General features: G+C 38.4%; 1 protein-coding gene across 3 annotated transcripts in view; it reads left to right on the top strand.

Annotated features, from left to right (window-relative positions):
- The window catches only part of INTU (inturned planar cell polarity protein), a 38,278-nt gene extending 20,976 nt beyond the window's left edge, over positions 1 to 17,302 (top strand). For 2 of the 3 annotated variants that reach the window (XM_066186675.1, XM_066186674.1), the window contains exons 4-16: positions 1,271 to 1,474; positions 4,712 to 4,830; positions 5,129 to 5,218; positions 5,617 to 5,694; positions 6,488 to 6,686; positions 9,040 to 9,093; positions 10,249 to 10,311; positions 11,284 to 11,505; positions 11,889 to 12,224; positions 12,712 to 12,809; positions 13,421 to 13,610; positions 15,299 to 15,453; positions 16,349 to 17,302. In XM_066186675.1, coding sequence (XP_066042772.1) covers positions 1,271 to 1,474; positions 4,712 to 4,830; positions 5,129 to 5,218; positions 5,617 to 5,694; positions 6,488 to 6,686; positions 9,040 to 9,093; positions 10,249 to 10,311; positions 11,284 to 11,505; positions 11,889 to 12,224; positions 12,712 to 12,809; positions 13,421 to 13,610; positions 15,299 to 15,453; positions 16,349 to 16,460 — 1,920 coding nt within the window. In that variant the 3' untranslated portion in view covers positions 16,461 to 17,302. Of the gene's footprint in view, positions 1 to 1,270; positions 1,475 to 4,711; positions 4,831 to 5,128; positions 5,219 to 5,616; positions 5,695 to 6,487; positions 6,687 to 9,039; positions 9,094 to 10,248; positions 10,312 to 11,283; positions 11,506 to 11,888; positions 12,225 to 12,711; positions 12,810 to 13,029; positions 13,395 to 13,420; positions 13,611 to 15,298; positions 15,454 to 16,348 lie in introns of those variants that run through there. The other variant, XM_066186676.1, reaches the window with a different exon arrangement.
- Positions 17,303 to 23,309: the final 6,007 nt, after the last annotated feature.

Raw genomic sequence — 23,309 nt, 5'->3', positions numbered from 1 at the left:
GGCAGACAAACAGTCTTGAATAAAAACATATGAAAGAGGGAACTAAGAGCATGCCTACTTAGTCCAAATATATCTTCAGTCGCTTTGAAAACAGATAAAAAACTATGGTCTCATCCAAGAACATAAATGATTTTTTTCTCCTTGGAAATTGCAATTTTTATGCTCAGTCAAGAGATAGGTGTTTCTCACATCTCCTCCTTTCATACTTAGGATAATGTGTTCATTCACAGAAAAAAGAAAAAATCACTTTCATTGGTGCTGAGACAACTGACAGAATTCTGAATTTCTAAATTCTACAGAATTTAGAAATTCAGAACTGACAGAAATTCTACAACTGACAGAATTCTAAATTCTACTTTAAAAAAGTAGGTTTGTAAAGCAAATTTTGAAGCATGTTTCCACATCAAGTTTGGATTATATGTTGTTTGTGTGTCAGGAAATTCACATTTATTCTAAAACTTCTGGGTTTAAACTTACTTGGGAAATAAAGGACAGTAAACATCTTTTTTTTTTTTTTTTTGCAAAATAACCTTGATCTTCCAAACTTTTAAGGTTTTACGTAAGAGAGGATGTTCTGTTTGTGTTCTTTTTTCTTCTGAAGACATAGCACAGTAAGAGATATGAACAATTTTTAGGCTATTTGGTAGTTGTGTTAATTATTAAATACAGCAACAAAACTCTCTGTTTTCCAATTTTACAGTTAAAAAAAGGGAAGTTAACATATTGAAAATGAAGGAATTGCTACCATTAAAATTTAACAGTTTTGCAGTCCAATGTAAATTTAAATGGATTTCCCTGTGCTAATGTGTCAGTGCACTCAAAATGGCAAAGAAATGCTCAAGAAAGAGCCTTCAGGATATGTATTTAGGAAACTGCTGACATTTTGAAAGAAGTCAAACACTGTGTGTGTTTCAAAGGCACCGTAATGGCTTTTTGTGATCAAACAAAGCCAGAGCAGTAAGTATATTTTTCCATCCTCAAAACCATAAGAATTAAGTATGAAAACACAGCAAACCACATGCTTACTCACATGGTTCATAGAGCATGTAATAGCTGGCTTTGTCCTTTGTAATAGATGGTTATGTAATGCTGAATGTATAATTGGTTTTCTTGAAACAGCAGGAATTTTGTTTGCTTACAATTTCATCAGTAAAGCTGAGGCTGAGAAAACCTAACCTCTTAAAGGGTTCAAACTGCATCTCTTTCATCTGATGCTAGGAAGTAATTGTAAGTACAGCCTCATTCTCACAGTAATTAATTACCTTAATAGGTTAAACTGACATTTGAAACCTCGGTGTTCGAGCCTGAAGGAACTTCTCAGCAAAGGAGCAAACAGACTCAGTCAGGTATGAACAACCTGGCTCGGCTGCTGTGGGGAGAGGACAGTTTGGAGCTGCAGCAGGCTGTGCAGGACGTGCCTCACATTGTCATGTTCCTCACGCTCAAACTGGACTCGGAGACATCCAAGGATGAGGTATGTGGCTGGCTCAGTAAACCTGAGCTGAAAGATAACCACTGACCACAGCAGCTGCTAGGACATTTGATGGAAAAGGGTAAATAAAAAAAGCCTCTTCACGGTTTGGAGTTGTGAATCAGCCATAGAATACCCATTTTGGCAGAAATAAGGCCTGAAATTCCAGGCCTTAATTCCTGAAATCAGCATCGCTGCTGCCAGACTCCTCAGAGGCCTTGAGCTGGGCTGAGCGGTGCTGAGCAGCAGCAGGTGAGGAGCAGCCGTGGTGGTGCCTGCACAGCTGAGGTCCATCCAGCCATCTATCCGTCCGTCCGTCCATGCCCCAGTGCCCGGCTGTGTGGCTGTGTCTGGTGCTCACGGGGATGTTTGCAGCGCGGGATCTGCCCAGTCAAAAAAACATCCCCCAGCAGGAGCTGTTGGCAGTCCACATCCATCATCTGTCTGCCTCCTGTTTGGAAATGCTAATGTGCCTTTTCTTAGAGGGCTCTGGCATGTCTGCTGTTAGCAGTCAGCTGCTGGTTCTTGCTTGGGCAGCAGTTTTTAGAGCCACTGAAGTACTTTTCCTTTGTCCTGTAAAGCATTCTTTCTCATCTCTTTGCTTTTTGTGTTCTTCAGGAATATTTTGCCAATGTGCAGTATGTAAGCCATTGTAAGTTTGTGTAGTTGTTCAGGATGTAGCCATAGCTACAAATACTCCTCTCCGTGCAGGGACACAGAGCTGAGGTTGGCCTCTTGCCCACTCTGGAAATGACAAGTGGACAAAGTGGACTTCTTAGGAACAGGCAATTGGGAAAAGACTCTTCTGCCTTTGTGTGAATTCTCAAATTCAGCATTGTGTCCCAGTGATCTTACATTCTCTGTGCTGAGGAGACATCAAACAAAGCACAGGTTTTTCCACTCCCCAGGGACTAAGACGGCAGGGCAGTGATGGAGTGGGAAGCAGAAAGAAAACATTTTGCTTTCTATCCCTTGGAATTTATCCTTAGATTGAGATACCTTTACTTTTTTTAATACTATTTTTCAACTGGTACAAGTCTACGTTCCGTTGGTGATATGTAATAGAGAAAAAGTGTTAAAGCTACACAAAACAGAGTTTATTTTCTAGAGGCAGGCCTCAGAAAGAGAACCCTAGAAAATTACATGATATAATATGAACGAGTCCAAGACCAGTGTTTTCTTGACCACATAAACTTTATGAAATATTTAAAAAATTAATTTCAGGGCCTCTGGCTTCTCTCTTACACATGTAAATGCCTGATTACAATTCTGCACTTCACAGTAAATTGGGTACTGGTTTCTTGCCCCATTGTTCCTTTACATTCTCCCAAAAAACAGGGATTAATCCTGAACATTGAGCAGAGGTAAAAGAGGGACTGTAATGCCCTTGTTGTCCCTTCTCAACATGGAATAATTGTTTCCTGAGAAGTCTTGGCAATTATGCAGCCGCAAATATGCTGAGAGATGCTTTGCTGATATAATGAAGCTCTTTATAACATTTCCTTGCAAAAGAATGCCTCCTTCTTTAAGGCATTTGTCTTAATTTCATTTTCTGAACTTCAAGCAACTTCTCTCGTGTAGATGTACTGTCCCAGATTTAGTTTAAATGTACTTTAAATTAAATTCTGGTACACCAAAGCCATCCTGCACAACAGTAATATAATGATCCTTGAAGAAGCTGCTTTACCCATGTCCAGAGGAGGCACAGTATGCAGATCACACCCGTGTCAACTGTGGCAACTGGAACTTGTAAATAATTATTCCACTTGTGAGCTTTTGGCACCTAAAATAGAATTAATGAGCTTTAAGAGCTGTAAGCTCTGTCTGCTCAGCTATACAGGGAAGTAGTATTGGGAATCATTTGGGATGTGTGTATGCCTGTGGGGGGTGTCCCATGGTAACAGTTTCTCAGTGAGTAAGGTCAATCCTGCCTTTTTTTTTATTTTACTTTAAGGTGGGTATTGCAATTACACATTATTTATAGCAGTGTACAACACATACATCTTTATCTTTGACCTGATTTTGGCAATAGTGTGTCTTAAAAGGAATAATGTTCGTGTTCCTCCTGCTGTTACTAGAAGACTCTGTCCAGATTTGGGGTTTGAGTTGAGGGAGAATTTACATTTAAGAAATGAGCCACTTGTATTTATTAATTCCATTGTCACTGGCCTGTGAGCTTCGGGCTTGCTTTGGAGACAGCTGATCTGGTGGCATGTGCTGGCCCTTGCTAAGTCACTATATCCATCCATGATAACAGCTCTGCCTGTTTGTTTCAGTTGGCTTTTCTTTCCCTGGGAATGTGTTCAGATAATTCTCAAACAAATTTTGTGTCAAGGCCCCAGTTCATAGTGAGGAGGGGGGAAAAAGGCTCTTTCCAGCCCTTTGCAGTGCTGCAATTAGAAAACAGCAGGGCTTCTCCAGTTGACGGGTTGACTCCAGAAAGAAAAAAGATCCTTGTCACTAATGAGTATTTATAAATAGAGTTAGTTAAATTGGATATGAATGAAGAGTTTGTCAGGTCCTTCTGTAATGAAATTTTGCATTCTTTTAGCCTTGATGAAGGAAAATTTTCTAATGGGTGTTGGCACTGGCTGAATGTGCTTAGTGACATTAACAGGGAAGTTAATCATGCCTGTGTCATTGATTTGTGGAGAAAGATATTTTACCATAATCTTTGCAGTGAATATGCTTAATACTACATGCATTATTTTTGGCCCATCATGATTTGGCAGAAAGCAATAAATGGGCAGGGACACCTTCCATTGTACCAGACTGTTCCAAGCCCCATCCAGCTTGGCCTTGGATACTTCCAGGGATGAGGCATCCTCAGCTTCTCTGGGCACCCCGTGCCAAGGCCTCAATACTCTCACAATAAAGAATTTCTGCCTCTCTCTTGGCATCAGATGTATTAACAGTGTACTTAAAGCTGTAGGATGCAGTGGCCACACTGTTTGTCATTTCATGTTTCTCCGTGTAATAATTACTCTAAACAAGTCACACTTTTCTATAAAATAAAGAATTTAAAACTGTCAGAAACATTCATGTGCCTTTTAGAACTTTCCAGTATGCCCATACAGCACACTGCTTGTTTCAATGTCATATGGAAGATTTCATGTTTTAAAAAAACTCAACTGTTACCACAAAAAAAAAAAAAAAAAATCATTATCTTGTTTTCTGTGGGGATTTTTTGGAGGGGTTTTGGTTTTGGTTTGCTTAACTAACAGCTAACTTTCTTCACAGCAAGAAATTATTTATCAGTACCCCATATCTGAAGCATCCCAAAAACTGAAAAGTGTGAGAGGGATATTTCTCACACTCTCTGACATACTGGAAAGTGTTACTGGTACCGAGATTATCAGGTAAAAGTGTTTGAAATGTAATTACTGTTTTTGTTACTTTATACATACATGTACAGCAAACAGGGGTCATGCACTAAGTTCTAGACAAACCAGAGCAACTCAACCTGTTTAGGCAGTAACACTTCCAACTACAACAGCATGCCTGAAGTTGGAGTGCTCAGCCTGGATGTAAATTGATTTGGGGGAATTTCGTTGTAGTGGGTAGCAGTGACTAGGATTTTTAGTTCAGTGAAATGATGTTCAACTCCTTTATAACTTCATAGTGTTAACAGAAATACTTCTGCCTTCATTTTTCTAGTTCCTCCCTTTTCTTATGTGAAAAACTGGTTCAAGTTGTTTACTGGAAAGAATCTGACAAGTTGCTCGTAATTGGCCTTCCTGAAGAAAAGTGAGTTTCAAAGGAAAGGTTTTGTTTTCCTTTAAACTTTGTGTCCTCAAATTTATTTTGTGTACTCTTCTAACAAAAAAGGGCAAGAAAGAGCTTTATAAGTACTCCTTTTACTGTAACTAGTTTTTATGTCTGTGATTCCACTCTTTTGATTGACTTTATTCACATCTTTCATATATCCATTGTTGTTGTTTCTTTTTCATTTCCTCTGAAGAGAATAAGATCCCAGAAATATTTGTAAGTTAGAGTAATATCCTAGGATTTGGTAAACTCAAGTTCTTTGCAGAGACTGCTGAATAACATCAGTAATATTACATATTTACACGTTCTAGGAGGACTGCTTATTCATCATAAAGATGTTATAACCATAGCTGAACATTTTAATTTTTACTTGTTAGTGTGCCACTTTCTCAGCTGAGGAACATGATTCAAGATATTGTCAGGACCTTGACATTCATGTACAGTTCTTTGGACAGGTGAGTTCTTTCAGAAGTATTTTTGTTTCAGTCACTCATTTTTCATTGGTGCTCACTGAAAAAGACAAATTGTAGAATTAATTTTAATGTTTCCAAGGAATTCCTTTGCATGTTTCTTTACACTTGTATAAAACCAAAAATTCTGTTGTTCTTGCCTTTTGGTTTCAGTCTTAACAATAGTAAGACAGTTTAAGCAGTCTTTGTCACTTCAGAAAGTTTTGTCCTCGATTTCGTTACACCATTCCTGTAATCCAAGTCACTGTGGATGTCAGCAGCACTCTGCAAATGCTGTCCTCAGTGCCTGTAAAACGTAGGTGTGTATCAGAGTTACATTTTGAACAGAGTAAACACTCTGGACTTCTCCAGAGTGAGTGTCTGGAGTGCCAAACTCCATTTGGCAGAGTGAGTGTCTTTCTCTGCATTTGAAAATCACTCAGGAGATTTTCAGTCTGACTGTTACCTTAATTAAATTGCCCACTTGCATTTCATTCACGGTTAATATGTTCATGTCATAGTGAACAACAAAGAGAATATCTCAGTTGCTAAAAGGATGAGACTGATGTTTCACTCACCTTAAGCTGCTCTGAGACATCAACTGTAATCCCATACTGGTTTAGTTTGTTCTTTGTTTGTAGGTACTGCCTGGGTATCAGCCTGGTGGCTCTTTTCATGTTAAAAATACATCCAAATGTAGCACTGTGCTGTAAAGAGGCTTTAGTGTAGCACTGAGGGTTATATAAGCAAGCTGCAAATTTCTCAGTGTTATTCTAACTTGGAGTTCATGTTTGTCCAGTGCTTTTTGCCAGGTGGAAAATGTTTCTCGCCTGGATCATTTTTTCAACCTGTTCTTCCAGCGTGCCCTTCATCCTGCCAGGCTTCAGCCCAGCAGCAGTCCCAGTGCTCAGCAGCAGCAGCAGCAGCATTCCTGCAGTGCCCTGTTCCTGGACAGCCTCCCAGCCCTGCGCTGGCTCACTCTGCCTCAGGAAATCAAGGTCATGTCCTTTTCACATCTCTCCAGGAATACCTGGCCATGACCGGCCAAAAAGTCAATGCAGGTGTCTTCTGCCCCTCCTGTCTGATTCACCTAAGGGCCCTGCCTATCCCAGGCCATCCATTTTCCTGTAAAATTCAAGTTTGGAGCTACACCACCATCCCCACAGGATTGCTATTGTGAGTGTAGTTTGGTGACTTTAGAGTCCTCTAGGAAGAGTAGGGAAAGCAGCCCCTGGTGTGTAGCTGTATGTTTGATTTTGGCCATTGAAGTATTTTGGCAGGCAAGAAATACTACTCTGGAAGCCCATGTATTGCTCATAATTTAGGAGAGTTACAAATGGCTGTTGCAGAATTTAAATCAATACCCACATGTCATTTGTTGACACCAGACAGGTACAGCTTTTCTGCACCATTTCACTGTGCCAGGTTCCCTCCATGTTGGAAACTGAGTTGTGCTTCTAGCAGGACTAAGATAAAAGGTGGATCACAGTAAATAACATTAAATTAAAACATGAATAACATTTTAGCTGCTCACTTTCATTACTTCAATATCTGTTACTCCAGTTTAAAATATATTAGTCTTGTCATGATAGAATTTGTTTTTTAATGAGTATCTGCTGTGATGCAATGCAAATAAAAACCGCTGGGAAATTTTAAATTCAGAGTTTTCTTTCATGGAGAGGCCCAAAATATTTGTAAGTTTGTAGATAACGTAGTTAAGGCTAATTCTAATTATTAGAAAATTATTCTAATTTGAGCTGACCATGAACTCCATTATCCAAATTTATTGCATCAGCAACAGCAACAAAAAAAACACATTGTATTTGCTGAACTTCAAGAGGCTGTGTGATGGAAAATTACACCTGCTTCTCCGAATGGCTCTGGGAAAGGCCCAAGTCTGGATATTCATAATGACTTTTCTTCTGCAGTGGCATATTCTGTAATTTATAGGTCTTAATTTGAAGATAACTTTAACTAGGACTTTGCTGCATTTCTGTTTTTGTGTTTAGTAAGACCTCAGTGTCTAATTTTCATGGGAGTGTTTGGAGGGGAAGGGGTGAAGGGTTAAAGTCTTTCAATTTACTATTGACAGGGTTTGCAGAATGTTTTCAGGTTTTCTCTGGTTCAAGAAGCGTTGTCAGGGATGTTGCAAGTTATGCATCAGTCTGTGCCATTGTTTCCAAACAGATTTCTCCTTGCTAGTGTGGCTTTCTTCTAAAGGAGAATTGTCTTCTCCTTTATCTTTAGTCACAAACTGATAATTATTTAGTCCTTTCCACTTTGCACTGTAGTTTTTTTACTACAATTTATGATTCGTTGATCAGGGGTTTTTTCATGCTTTTTTCTTATTTCCCAAGTTTCTGTAGGGAGGCTCAGTTGTGCTTCGGTCTTCAGTTTAGCTTGCAGGCTGCTTTTTTCATACAAAATAGTAAGTTTTAGAAAATAGCATCATTGATACTTAGAATGCAGACACCACTTCTCCAGAGTTCTTTGAGATCATTCCCATTTGCCAGAAGAGTGTTGCTGTTGCAGAGGATGACATTTCAAGTTAGTGTTTTGGTGAAGATCTTTCTATTCTATAAGGAATATAAAATTACAAATGTCACTTCTTCAGGCAGAAAGCCACTTAAATTTTGAGTGAGGAAAAGCCGAGAGGCTGGCTAGTTGTTGAGTGCCAACAGGCTTGCTGACATTTCTCTGTTTGAAAACTGGCTGTATTTCAATTAGAGGCAGCCTGTTAACACAGCCCAAGAAGTTTGTGATTATGTGATTTAGGTTCTTTTCATTAAGCAGCCACATTAATTATGTCATGAGTTTCAGTGCCTAGGACCAAAGAAAGTACTCTTAGTAAAACTTGATTTATCCAACAGCTCTCGCAGTTACAGAAATAAGGAAGCTTAAAGTAGTTTCAATAGAACAAAAATAACGTGTGAGAGGGTTCTGGCAACTTCCATAGAGACAAAAAACTTAAATCCATTGGATAAAAGATTTTTCTGAAAACTCAGTTGGATACAGTAGTGTGCCAGGTTTGTCTGTAGACCTCGTGCTGAAAGTGAGAGTGACATCTCCTTTATACCAGATACAGGGTCAGCGGGCACACAAGCAGGGAAATTGTACAGTTCAAAGAGCAGGGAAATAGGCAGCAATTAGAAAGGATTTTTCTTAATTCTGGTATCTCCAGGTGTTCTTGATATTTGCTGTTACTAATAAAAAACAGGCGCAAATTTTTAGCCACTCACTTTGTTCTTGTGGATCCCAACCTGAGAGGAGCAAGACAGAGCGAGATGTGCTATTACTGGAAATTACTGTGTTGGGAATCTCTGTTAGAAAGTATTTTTTTCACTATTTCAGATGGAAATTGACACAGCACTGAGTGATCTGGAAGCAGCTGACTTTGCAGAGCTGGTAAACGTGTTATTTTTGTTTGCTTTGCACAGTATCTCCTTCCCTTGGTGTCACATTCAGTGGTGTAAACAAGCACCATTTGCAAAATCCATCGACTTCTTTTAATCAAGTGGGTGTCAAAGCAGTTTATCCTGAATTTCTCTCCATGCTGAATATTATAATGTATTATAATCCTGTAGGATTGGTCACTGAAAATCCATGATTTAACATAATTTAAATCCATAGGATGTCTACAAAAACACTAATTTCAACAGAGGTGATTGTTGTTACATTTTTTCTTTGTGTAAATAACTGTCTCCTTCCCAAGCAATTGTGAACAAACTTGGAAACATCTATGGATCAGAATTTAATCTTCCAGTTTACAGAAGGCAGTTACAAATTCTGCTTAGTTTTAATGCTGTTAAAGAAGGTAATAGCAATATAATTTACTTAAGTAACTTAGCTTGTTAAGATGGTGCCAGGTGTAAACATATTGACATTTCAGCTTTGTTTTGTAATGAAAGAGCTCTCTTGAGCTCATGTTCCAGAACAGTTAATCTGAAATTCTATTCAAAAGAATCCCTGCAGTAAACAACCTGGATGGTTACGTACAGAAATCAGTTTTTCCAAGTTACAGTTTATTGCACAGAAATTGATTCCACCTACTTAACTTAAAATACAATAGATTATAATATATAAAACAGTGCTCCTAATGGGAGAGCACTGGGCATTAAAAGATGAATGAATGGAAATATTTTGAGTAAAATGTCAAAGACTGGAAAAAACGCTTTGACTTGTAAGTTTTACTCTAGGAGGGCCCCTGGTGTCAGTAGTTATGCTAAAGCTACTTTACTCTTAACTGTTAACTGAGAATGAACATATCCTAACAGAAACAGTTTATGAACACATAATTATATAGTTATAATAAAATAGTTATTTTGAGCTGAAATTTTTAGAGAAAATTGTAATGGCATGAAATCCAATAATGGAGGCTAAAAAGTTGGTATTTCTCTTAACTGTTCAGTATTAACTGCTGTACTGGTAATAAGAGGTAGTCAAATATGAAAGTATTAAATATTGATTACAAGTGACCAGAATTAGTTCACTTGGATTTGGTAAATAAAATAAAAACACTGAATTCAAAATTATGCAATGCTTTATTTTTCTCCCCAACAGTCAGAAGATTATTATGACATGAGAAGATTATATGTGATCCTGGGCTCTTGTCTCTTTTATAAGGTAGTATTAATGATTAAGACCTAAAGATTAGGAAAATGCATCTAGAAATCTGATTTAGTCTTTCAGAATCTCACAAATCTGAAGTGAATGTATGACTGATTAAAGCATGTGTTTCTAGTAACAGACCTAGAGCTCAAACACCATAACAGAAAAAAGCTATGTGGGGAAATGATATGTACTGTATGAACAGCAAGAACAAAAATACTTCTTTAAAACTGGAATTTCTTGGTGTACAATCCAAGGACTGGAAAGAGAAAGCAATACGAAAGTAGTAAGAGTCAGGTCAACTGAGACTGTAGGATATTCTAATAGGAACTCTTTTGTTCATTCCCAAGTTTTAATAGCAGGTGCTCTATCTTGAATCTGTCTTCAAATCCAAGACTTGAGAAATTGTATTGATGGCTTTTTTCACTTTGGCCTCATTCGTAGCTTTATTTCGCTTTGGTAAATGTAGACAGTGTAATCAGCACTGTAAAGAAGAAGGTAACAACCTTTGCTTTAAGAAAACTGGCATTTTAAGGATTTCATCAGGCAATTCTCATTTGTGCTGGGAGTGTTAGCAGAGAACTGGAACTGCACAGCTGTAAAGCCCTTAGTGCTGGAACCACTGTACTATGGATCTTCCTTGGAAATTGTATTAATTCCAGTGAAAACTCACTATTTTTGGAGAGAGAACTAAATGAGAATTCAAGCACCTTAACACTGTAGCTGTTTTGCAAGCTGGGCAAGCCCAGCTCACCTTTGATAACTTGCATGTATGCTGCTGTTTGATTTGTTTATATTTAGTGTTTTGATTACTTAGATGTGGCCCAAAAGCTCAGTGTTGTACAACTGCACACCAAAAAGAGAGTTTGTGCCCAGAAACCTTAGGATGTCAGTACATGTGGGGCAGGGATATCTCTGTATGAAAAGAACTCTGAAGTGTTGTTTCTCACTGAGCACTCTTCCTTTCCTTTCCTGTGTTTAATTAAGGGTTACTTGATTGGCAATCACTTGCCCAAGGAGGACCTGGTTGATGTGGGTTTCTACTGCCGGCACTACTGTCTGTTACCGCTGGCAGCAGAGCAGAGGATTGGGCAGCTGGTGATCTGGAGGGAAGTGTTCCCCCAGCATCACCTCCAGCCCTCTGAAGAGGCAAGTCTGACAGGATACAGGGAGCCTGAAGCAAGATACTTCTTACTGATAGTTGGCTTGGTGAGTTCATGCTGCAGCATGCCTGTTCTCTGAGGCTCTCTCTTGCTGCTGTGAGCTGTCTGTTCACTAGATCAGCACTTCCCATGCATTTCGCTGGGTAATTTCTCGAAATTCTCAAACTGTAGCTGTTTCATGGGATAGAAATTCCCTGGGAGTAGTATTATTTTTACATCTACAAAGCTTGCAAAGTTTAGTATAAATTCTCGTTCTTTTTATGCCTTTTCACTTCAGTTGAAAATGTTTCTACTTTCATAATCTTGTCTTTTCAGACAGCTCACATCAGCAATGCCTGGTTTTGGTTTTTTAAATGTGGACTTTCTTTAAAGCAAACAGCTGGTGAGTTTGTAAGCAGTCTTTTACATTGGCATCCTCTGTGTTTACAGAGACACTTTGTGCTGTGTGTCCTGCTGGAGGCAGGGGGCTGTGCATCCAGAGCTATTGGGAATCCAGGACCAGACTGTATCTATGTAGACCAGGTGAAAGCAACCATACTCCAGCTGGAAGGAATAGACGCCAGCATAGAGGAAAGGCTGGATTCTCCCTCCATCCCACCTTTAGCCTGCGCTGACTGGTTCCTTCCTGCAGCACGGGACAGGCTGGAGAGCCTGAGCACCTCGCCAATGCTGAGCAAGCTGCAGAACTCCTGCAAAGCTGTGAGCGCTGCAGGGAGCTCACAAGGAGACAAGGAGAGCACCCATCCACAGCCCGGGGTGGAGCAGGTCAGAGAGAATTCAGCAGGGTCTGGGGGGCTTGGGGAGAGAGAAGGCACTTCATTCAAGCTCAGGTAACTTTTATAAAAAGCACACTATAAAAGAATCAGGCCCTCCAATGCAGTAGAAAATACTTGTGTTGCATTGCGAAGCTCTGAGTCAGCCTCAGAGCCATCACACTTCTTTATTTTATCATTGCTTGTAAATATTTGGGGATTTCACGTGGCTGGAGTGGGCACAGCTGTGTTGAGAAAAACAGATAGAATTGGAGAATATCCCCAAAATAACCTATCAAAACTAACTGCTGTACAGTTGTACCACTGCTTCTAACCGAATTTAGTCTGAAATGGGCTATAAAATACATTCATATAAACTGATATATATCTGGGCCTTACTAAACATGCTACATTGTCCTCCTCTTTGTTGGTTTGGTTGGATTCTGTTCTTTCTTTAGCTTTGTGTTCTCTGTTATTTCATATATCTGCTTGTTTTTCAGGCCACTAGGAAAAAACACACCCTGCCCAACCCATTTCATTCAGGACACCTTAAAAAGAGCCCTTCAGAGAAAGATACAGAACTTCTTAATGCTGTCAAGTAAGAAATTATTTTTTATTGAGTGTTTCACTTTTTAGGCCATGCTTGGATTGTTTTTTGAACATACACAGATCACGGAAGTCCCTGCATGGTTTTATTCCAACCAAAGCTTTGCCATGCAAAGACAAGCAGAAGTGAATCTGTGAAACTGAGAGCTTAATTAAACATAAAAATTTGAAATAATACAATAAAAGACAACTGTTTCTGAATAATATGTCAGGATTGTGAACACCTGTCCCACATCAGTGTGACCTTGAAATTTCAAGTGGAAGTTTCTGGACCACACATGTACTTACCTTGTGCCTGCATGTTATCTCTAGGTAGGTGTACAATGAGCAAAGATGTTATTTCACTTCCCTTTTTTGGGGACAGCTTTTGAGAACACAAGTGCAATGCCTAACTAGCACCACAGTTTTTTAATTTGTTGTTTTTATAAATTGAGTATTACAGTCAAAATTAGCAGGATTTCCTTGGTGTGGGGATAGGAACCTTTTGAATGCCTGTATCCATTTTGTACCCTAGTGTAATTAGAAAAACAATTCTGCCTTAAGAAACAAAAGCTGCAAATTATTTTAATTTTTTAATTAGAGGAATTCTCCAATATTTTTAAGGTTGACATCTGGTCCTGAGAATGCCCTCTTCCACTATCTGTCCTTGGAGACGATGCAAGGAATCTTTATTACTCCAACTCACAAAGAAGTAGCACAGCTCGGTGGCTCCATCCACCCTCAGCTAATTGAGAATTTCTACCAGTGCTGCCTTTCCATTCGTTCCATTTTCCAGCAGTCCATGAGGAAAGAGGTATGGAAATTTGGATTTCTCTTTGTCCAATCACACTCTCAAGTCAGTGTTTCAAGATTCTTTTCACTTCATTATTTTGGTGGTTCACGAGCAGCTGTATTTGCATGTCAGCAGACTCTAAACCGAAGTGGAATTCTGTCAGTTGTAATTTTTAGATCCTAAAGTGACAATTCAAGTGAGTTAAGTGAGAAAAGGGGAAATAACAGTACAAATTGAATGAAGGCAAGTTTGCAAATAGCAGCCCAGTTTTTCTTAATGTTTCTTTGGTGTTGCTGAAGAAGTCATTTCTGGCTATACCCATGTGCCTTGTAGATCTAGGAATTTTTAAGTGTTAAAAATTTAAGTGTTAATTTGGTGGATTGGTCACATGACACTGGGATTTGGCTGTGAGCAATGAGCCGTGTATTTTGGGCATTTCTGCTGGGAGATGTAGAAACCCAAAAGCAAGCAGAGAGAATAAATGAGTATTTCTTAGCATCAAATCAAAACAGCCGTTAATTAGACATTTTATAGTTCAAGCCATAAAAACTGAGAATCAGAAATAACTGATGGACACATCTCTTTCAGTGAAATTTGGTGTAGCCTTTTACATATTGGCTCCAGCAATTAATGCTGAATTTGGCAGGCTGTACAAGGAGAATATAAAAGAATAAATAGAAATTTGCCTTGTTCGTAGTGCATGACAAAAAAAGGTCAAATAAAGAAATGTACTATGATACTGTGTATTCTTTGTCATCTGCTAAATATTGTTATGGTTTAGGATCCAGAGAACTGCACCAGTAATGCAAACTTTCTGTAAACTGATCAATAATTAATTTTGCCTCGATTTTTGAGAACGGAAAATTCACAATTTACATTTGAAATGCATACAGGAATCTTGAATAAATCTTACACTGAGCAAAAATAAGCTCTGCAGTCTTAAACCCTAAAATATGTTTTGACCCTGTTTTCTAGATCTTCAGTCCCTACATCAATATTGTAGGCAGATTGAACGCTGTGGTTTCTGCATCTGCATATGGCAGACAGAAGTTCTTTGAGTTGTTTTCTAAAAAAACCTTTTCTCTCACCTTTGAAGGTGCTGCTTCACTGGCAAATCCAGAGATGAACTGGAACTTTTGCAATGTTTATTCAAAAGCTCTGCTCAAAACATACCTCTAAAAAAGCTGGAGAAAGCACAAAAATGTCTTTGTTTTCTATGCTTTTATGCCCTCATACTGAGTAAGAGTCAGAAAATGCTCTGAGCAAAATGCTTCAGCTGTTTATTTACAAAAAGAAATTCCTGCCTGGCCAAGTTTATTCAATAGACTCTTACTATCACAGTTCTTAATTAGGGAGGCACACAGGGAAAGAAAGATGAGAGCTTTAGCTGTTGTAACACACTTTTTAAAAGTGCTGTAGTAACTCAGATGTCTTTGTAGAAAAACTGTTTAGCTAGAAGGGAAAAAAGTCAAAAAAGGGAGCATGTGTCTAATTCCAACTTGTGTAAGAATGGAAAAGCCTTTTGATGCCAAGCTAACAAAACTGTGGAGAAAAGAATCATGTAAGCAAGTGAGTTATATCTTCTCAGCCTGTTTTTTTGACAGCAGAATCGTCCATCAGAGAGTCCTGAGCAAATCACATGTCATATTTGCTCGTGTTTATGTCAAAATGTCTCATTCTCTACTAACATTTCACTAGCTGTTTTACAGAAAAAGAAAAAGGCAGGCACTGGGATTTCAGAATTTAGTAAGGCAGCTGAGGACCCAGGTGTGGTAAGAGAACATGGACTTCTGTTTGAGTGCTCTCCTGAAAACTGGACTGACCAGAAGAAACCACCACCTACAATGAACTACTGGGTTGTGGGGTAGGTTTAAAGACAAATTTCACCTCCAGTTTTTCATTTTGACTGTGCCATTGTGTTCTTTAAGTTGTGTTATTTAATTTAATAATGTGTTCTTTAATTTAATTGTTCTTTAAAAACAAATTCAACTCTAGCACATGACAGAAATTCTTGAGCTGACTGACTGAGGTAGCTTTAATTTAAGGGGACTGGGAAGTTGCATTGATGTGAATTTCCACCTTTAACAGTTGCTGAGTCAATGATATTAACAAATGACATGAACAGTTATAATTACTGTTATATTATAAGAGAAGCTTCTTCATTGGGAAGAAAAATGTTTAAAGATAAAAAAGAAAAATAATCATTTCCCACCATCAATGGAACTGCAGTTCGTGTGGAAAAATTAAAATCTTTATTAAAACATTTAAAAATACTTATGCTACTGTTGATACCTTCTAAAAATAATTATAATGCACATGTATTAACAACTTCTCTATTTTAGCTCTTTCCCTGGAAGAGCTCATTGGATGAATATGTGGGAATGTAACTATCCAGATGTTATTACATTTAAAAATTAGTGAATATGTGAATCCTGGGGCTTGCTCCCAAGGACCTTGATTGCAGCTTGTAGCCCAGAAACTTGGATTGCTGCAAACAGAGGAGTAACACAGAAGATCCTGAAAACCTGAAGACTTTTTCCCTACGCAAGCTTAAAAAAACTTGAGTAGAGAATAACTTGATTTAAAAATCCGATACATTGAAAGGGGGAAAGTAACGCAGGATAGACACTGAAATTTGCCAAATGCCTTACACAGCAGCTTGAAACCTCACAGTACAACCAGAATCTACCATTTGAGGAGAAAAAAATTAACACCTGTGATGATTTTCTTCTTTTTATTCTTTCTCTTTTTTTCCCCAGGAGACTCATTCTCCATCCCAAACCTCAGGAGTGTTATGTGTGTTTCCATGACTCAGTGACAGAAGCTGCTGTGGAACTGGCCTTTAAACTGTCCTTTGGCTTAGCTGCATAGATGAGCTTCCTGTACACTCAGGCATCCTGCATGGTGCTGTTCATTCTTTAAAGCATCCCTTTTAAATGGAAACTAACTCAATTTGGGTGCCACCCGTGGGGTATCTTTGAAATGCTTTAAAAAAATCAAATACCTTGTGGTATGATGCAGTTAAAAATTCAGTTGGGCTTCTAGTGAGCTCATCAATTGAAGACTTTAAAATATTTCAGAGAACCAAAGTTCTTATTTTTATATACTGTCACTTTTTTTTTATCCTGGTCACAACTTTATTGTATGAAAACACCACATAATTTGTAGGTTCACTGCTGTTCAGTGTACAATATGCAATATAAAATGGCAAGCTGATCCTCAAAGTATTCTATGAACATGGAAACTGCTGATGCAGGAAAAAAAGAGTCCTTGAGTTAGTTAAAATTTTGCACCTCTGAGGGCCTGAAGAATGCTGAAGTTTTCAGTAGTATTTTGTTAATCAAAACAGAGAGAAATCTTTTAGACAATTCCTGGCACTTAGCCTCACAAAACTAATGGCTTACCATTTTTGCTCTCCTGGCACACTCGAGGACTATAGTGTGGTTGATGTTTTACTTGACTCTGTGAGTTTTAACGATAAATAATACTTATATTTGTTAAAAGGCAATTTTGAAGACACAAAGAAAGATGGGGGGTGGGCAGGGTGGTTTAAGATGTGCATGGACTTGGCTTATTTTATATTCATAATTTCATAATAAAAATGTATATTAAAGAACAGTAAAGCATTAATTTTTCATTCTCTTTTTATTTAACGTATTTTCTCTTTTGTTTTATTATTTTATTCCAGTTGTTTTTCACGAGTGCTTTTCATAAAATGCGTAACTAGAATTGCATTTTAAACAAGGGGATTAAAACATTTAAGTCTTCAGGAAAGGAAATTCGATTTTGTGGGTTCTCATGACCAAAGCTTTAGATGTTGTTTTCAGGAGTAAATGACACGGTTTGGGGGAGTCTTAAAAGAGTCAATCGATGCTTGCAGTGCTCACAGGGTGATTCACAGCTTGTCTGGATCACTCAGCAGTTGCTTTAGTTCCAAGCAGCAGAAGTCTTGGGCCTGAAATGCAAGTGTATGATTGAAGACTTGGCTAATCAGCATTCTCCAGGATTTATGGTTCCTAGCAGATGAGCAGCAGCATTTCAGTCTGAGGCAGACAAATCACAGCAGCATTGTGTTAGCTGTGCTCCCCCTAGATAAATCAAGTGATGTGAGAGTTACTCTGTCACACCTCTCAAAAGCCTAAAATAAGTGAGGTTTGGGTATTAGATTTCCTGATAGATGGAAGAAGGAACGTGGATAAAAGCAAGCAGTCTTTGCTGCAGTGCTTTTAGCTGTTTATCTTCGTGTCCAGGAGAACCCTTTCTTTAATTTAGAAAAATAATGTAATTCTAAAAGTGCCACCAAGTTTCTGATACCTGTATAAGCCGCCAGGCATTGCTGTAAGATGAGTGTGAGCACCTTGTCTGTCATCCAGAATGCTTCAGGAGAGCAAGGTCTGCGCAGTCCTGAAAATCCTCTGCTCTCCTGCACTCTCCATAGGTATCCCTAGTCCTAGAAATGGATGAAGTAAGGAAGTTGAAAATCTAAGCAATTTCTCATATTACTGATGTTTCACTCGTAGTTTGAGATTTTTCTAGTGCTGACATCACCTTCATACGCTCTTGGTAAGTTTCAAAATAAATCCGTATTTACAAAAAGAAGTGCTTGAAAAAGAAAGGACCTGAAAAAGAAGATTTTTGGCCTTTTTTGCAGCTCATGCCAAATAGAACAGATATGGCATAATATCCTTGGTGTAGTATAAACTTGGGAAATTTTAAAACCTCTAGTTGTTTTTAAAAATCCATTTCTTTCTTTGTAGCATTTTTGGCACTGGTGGTTTGGCAGATGTTACACAGTATTTCCCAATACAGGCTCTAAAGGTTGCTTTTAAGGACAAATGCAAACATATTTTTATGTCCAAAGGGGATAAAGGAAAACAGTTAAAAATAATTTTTTGCATATTAATTTTAATGAACTAGATCTGGTCAAGAGCTGTGCACTTCTTCCCCTCAGCATGGCAGGTAATTAGTGGTGGCAGAAAGAGGCGGGTTTCCTGTGGAGCTTATTGTTGCAGCAATAAAACCTGGGGTTTGATCTTAAATGATTAATGACTTTGTGAGGTGCCTGTAAACGTCCCTCCATTCAGATGGATTCTTGAAAGGCACACAGGCCAACACCCGTGGAAATTATTAGAAGAAATCTTGGTCTTGGAATATGAAATGTTGATACTGGCATTTGGTAAATTGCAGAAAATTCATTCGTATCAGCAGAATGGAAAATAAATTCTTCGTATCTGATTTATTTAATGTGAAAATAGATGGAAAATCCGCTTCATTTGTCTCTGTCTTAAGTTATCTCTTTCAGGATTTCTTTGATTAGGTTTTGATAGTTGAAACAAAAATCCAGTGTTCTGTGATTTCTCTTGTTGACAGTTCTTTACTACAGTGCCAGAAAGTTTCCTTGCCACAGGCTTTTCTGGTAGTGCTGACCAGGAGGAATTCTGTCAGTCACCAGAATTTGATTAATCTCCTGATATCACATGCAAATTCTTAAGCAGTCCTTTTTCAATTACAGTCATTTTGTATATAAAGAGTGTCAGGTGGTTTTCTTTCTTTCCTTACAGTGGAAAAAAAGTAGAACAGGCATTGTGTAAATAACATTGTTTATAATTCTTAAAATCTCCCTTCCATCTCCTGGAAGTGCTTCCAGATGGTTCACATGTGTATGAGCTCGTGACTCAAATTTGAGAAACATTCCATGAATAACCCTCAAGATTAATTTCCTTAGAAGTACAATATTTAGCAAAGTGGCATATCCACTGTTGAAGCTCAGGGTCTTTGGATGCTTTCTTACATGTTCTGTTGAGGACAGGAAATGGAATATCACAGCTGTGGAGCTGTTCCCAACCTGGCAAATAAAAAGTGATTTGGGGTATGCCCACGTGGTCTGCATTTACTACACAAGATGTACCCCTGATGCAGTTAAAGCCAGCACAGCTACGTCAGAGCTGTAAAAAGTTATGTGAAATGTTTCTTCCATAGTAATCAGCTTTTACAAGTGAAAATATAAAAAAACCTCAGTGTAAGAATTGCTCTGAGGCTGCTGTGTTTCCTGGTTATTTTGTAAATAGGGTGTTTTGGATGGATCTTGTTCTTCATGCTTTGAAGTACAAAGGTCAGTGTTCTAATATTGTAATGGTGTGTTTTCATAGCTGTATACAGCAATCTTTGTGGCATTTTGGCAAACCTGGCTGCTGGCAGAGCAGCAGGAGCAGGATGAGATCCCCTGAGCTCAGCTCAGTTGTTCAGAGCACAGTGCTCATGGCTGGGGAAGGCAGTGGAATCTCGGCAGTGGCAGTGCCAGCCTTACCTGATGTGCCTCAGGCATTTTATGTGCTTCATTCTAGAGGCAGACCAATGCACAATAGTATTAGAATCCTTTCTGTTACTTAAAAATTTACCAGTGTGCAATTACAAGCATTAAAGTAATAAGAAATGCACAATCTTTGAAGAAGAGGATGAAGTAGAGTGAAAGAAAATTCTCTGGAAATAGTGCTGTAGCACAGCTCTCAGTTTTGCATTTGTTTCGATTCTGTAGGGAAAGGCCTTCACTGAATTTTGCCAACTTTGAGTGCAGAAACCAGAGGAGTTTGGCTTTTCCTAACTTAGGGTGTTACGGGGTGTCATTTAAAGAATCCATGACCACCCTTGTTCTGTATCAAGCATATTGACTGAAGATTTTCTCAACTGGAGATGATTTTTGGGTAATTTATGTCTCTAGATACATTTCATTCTTTCAAAGAGGTAAAAATTAATTTCCTGAAAAGTGTGTCTGGAAGTCTCTGCTTTCTCTGGGGCTGTTGGCTTTCCTGATTTGCCTGCAATGGACAACTTAACTCTGGTTCTTCTCTGTGCAAGGTTATCCCAGGAATTGGCTGCTTTGCTTCACCTGTTGCTCCCCATGCCTTGTATTTGGGCTGAATTACTAATTTTGGGATGCCTTTGGCATAAGAAAGTGTACAGGGTGGAGTTTTTCCTTCAAAGGTGGTTTATTGCCTGCCATGTTTTCACCTGTAGAGAATCCCAAGAGCTGGAAAACATCAAAAATCTGCACATATAATTTTAACTTTTTTAACTGTCTCCACCCCTCCACATCTCCATGCTTTGTTAAAAACAAGACACAGCAATGATCTGCTCTGTTTAGATGTTTTCAGTTGTGCAGGCAGTCTGTACTGAAAAGCAAGGAGTCTGCATGCACAACAATGTGCAGCAATTTCTGTTCTACTAGGTGCTGCTGAGCAACAGTTCCAGGAACTGGGGGGCTGGCTTATTGAAATTCCAAATACAGATAGACTTCCTGGCCTGTACAGGGAATCACTGTGCACCAGGCCTTCAGTTCTGGATGTGATGGACACCATTAGGAATAGCTTTTACAAACAGAAGTGAACACCTTTCAAATCTTTATCATCACATTTATTATGCACTAATGAGGGTGTTAGCTACAGCTTTTCCACCTGCAGTTATTTGTGCTTGACAGAGTATTAGTGAAGAGCCAGGTCTTGCTACAGTAGGATTAACAGTACAGAAATCGATCAAAATTACATTTCTTGCCTGCTGGATGTGATGTGCAGTTTACAGAACTTGTACAGGCTTCCACTGTTGTTTTGTGACAGTATGTTCAGCTCACAGCTTGGTGAAAGCTTTCAGTAGAAAACTAGGATTGCCTTTCCTTTTCCTACTCAGAGCCAGGTATTTGGGGTGGGACAGGTTTGTGGGTAAAATAATTTTCCTAGGTTCTTTGGTAGCATTTGAAGTACATTTAACAGTACAAATTCTTGCTGTGAACATTATCTTCAAACAAATAATTTAAAAAACAGAACACAAAAATGCTCTTGAGAAACCAGGACTTTGTTCCCTGCATCCCTGAGGAAGTTTTACCACCCAATGGCAAGAAAGAGTTGTTAGTTCCAAAATGCTTTATTTCCGGGATCTCCTCTCCTGGTATTCCAGGAAGTCAAAAGAAAATCTGAATAAATGTTGGCATAGAACTTGCTTAGGTCATTTCAGAAAATGCCAGGGATACTTAAATTCTTACATAAGGCCCTGCATACCTCTGGTAATCTGTCCTAAATATCACAGACCTTGAGCACTACTGACGTCTTCCTTCCTGACTAAATGTGATTTCACTGTTTCATGCTTTATCTGAGCAGCAGGCCTGCACTCCATGCTGGTTTTATTTCAAAATGCTGTGCCTCTTGAGGCTTTACCAAAGAATTGCCTCTGTTTCTGGTCATTAACTTATTACTAGGATAGAGAAGATATCAAGATTATTACAAATATAAATTATAATAATTTAGAGCAAGATAATGGGTTTACTAGCACAAAATATGAAAATGAGAGGTTTTGTATGTGTTGTGGGTGTATAAATGTATTTTGTGAGTGATTGTTGTTTCATTCATGTTGTTCTGAAGGTACAAATGAAGCTGATTAGTATGATTTTAACAACTTCTTATCATGCTGCTTATTCTGATCCAAGTGGAGGCCTTGAATTAAATATAGCACCTGTTATTTCTCCGGTTAAGACTATTTTCCAGATGGAATAACTTTCTGGAACAACAAGCATACTACAGTTGCTGCTTTCAGCAAAACTGGTTTCTGTCAGCTAAGCAACAACAACCACTATCAAACAGCCTCTCATTTGCATATATTCATGTTGATCCAAACAAAATATGCTGAATGCTCTTTAGCTATGACACTTATTTTTATTGATGATGTGAACATATATTTCATATGTGTGTATCAGTGGCCTAAAGTAGACAAGATTGTCTTTCTGCCATTGTGGAGAACCTAGAACCTTACCCTGATGTTCCAAGTGGGTTTGATTTCAGATGTAGCTAAGTCTTCAGTATTAGGGGTTTTTTTTAAATTTAAAAAAAAAAAAAAAAAAAAAAAGAGTATCTTCTCTCCACTAGAATTGGACATAATGAGAGAGATTTGGATTTGTCTCTCCCAAAAACAAGTGTGCATGTTTTTTTGCTAGTCAAGACAAAAAAAAACAGTGCTGGTTCCTAATACAGCCCTTAATATATTTCAGAAGACACTACTGATCACTAATGAATTGCAATTTACTTGGTATAAAACTATTTCAGTCATCCTAAAGAAGGAAAAAAATGAGCTGTGCAAGTTTCAGTAGCATTGAAAGAATTCAGAGCACCCTTAGGATGGGAGTGACCTCATTTAATTCCTAAGCCTTCTACTTGCCCAGTAGAGCCTAAAAGAAGGATCACAGCTTTTCTAAATTTAGCCATTGGTACCAGCTAACAGAGCGTGACACCAGATAAATATTTGATAGTCAACAGATCCTTTTGGAGTGATCCATTAGGAGAAAAGTTCCATGGTGCTCTTTACTACAGAAGGACCAGTGAATCCAAGAAAATACTTTCTTGCCTCTTGTTTGAAATTCTCAGTGTTTCCATTTTGTTCATAGTAAAACAATATTGAAAAGGCTATAACTTGGCTGGCAGCATTTTAAGCCAAAAACACAGCCCAAAAATATAAAGAGCCAACACCTAGACACTTAAAACACTTAGTACAGTATTGATTGAGAAAATTAAAAATAGCTGAGGATTCTTCTCAGTATTAAGGATAAATCTTAGCATGTACATAAATGAGGAGACTCTTATTTCTGAGGTAATAATTTTCAAGAGGGGAAAGACCAAGCCTTGGGGAATATTGGTAACTCATGACCCCAAAGAAGCATTTTAGGAGGCACTTAAATGTCTG

The sequence above is a fragment of the Chamaea fasciata genome, unplaced genomic scaffold (genome assembly GCF_029207755.1).
Source record: "Chamaea fasciata isolate MVZ Bird 193981 ecotype frontalis unplaced genomic scaffold, bChaFas1.0.hap1 SCAF_6, whole genome shotgun sequence".
NCBI lineage: Eukaryota > Metazoa > Chordata > Aves > Passeriformes > Sylviidae > Chamaea > Chamaea fasciata.
This window is presented reverse-complemented; position numbering and strand designations above follow the sequence as displayed.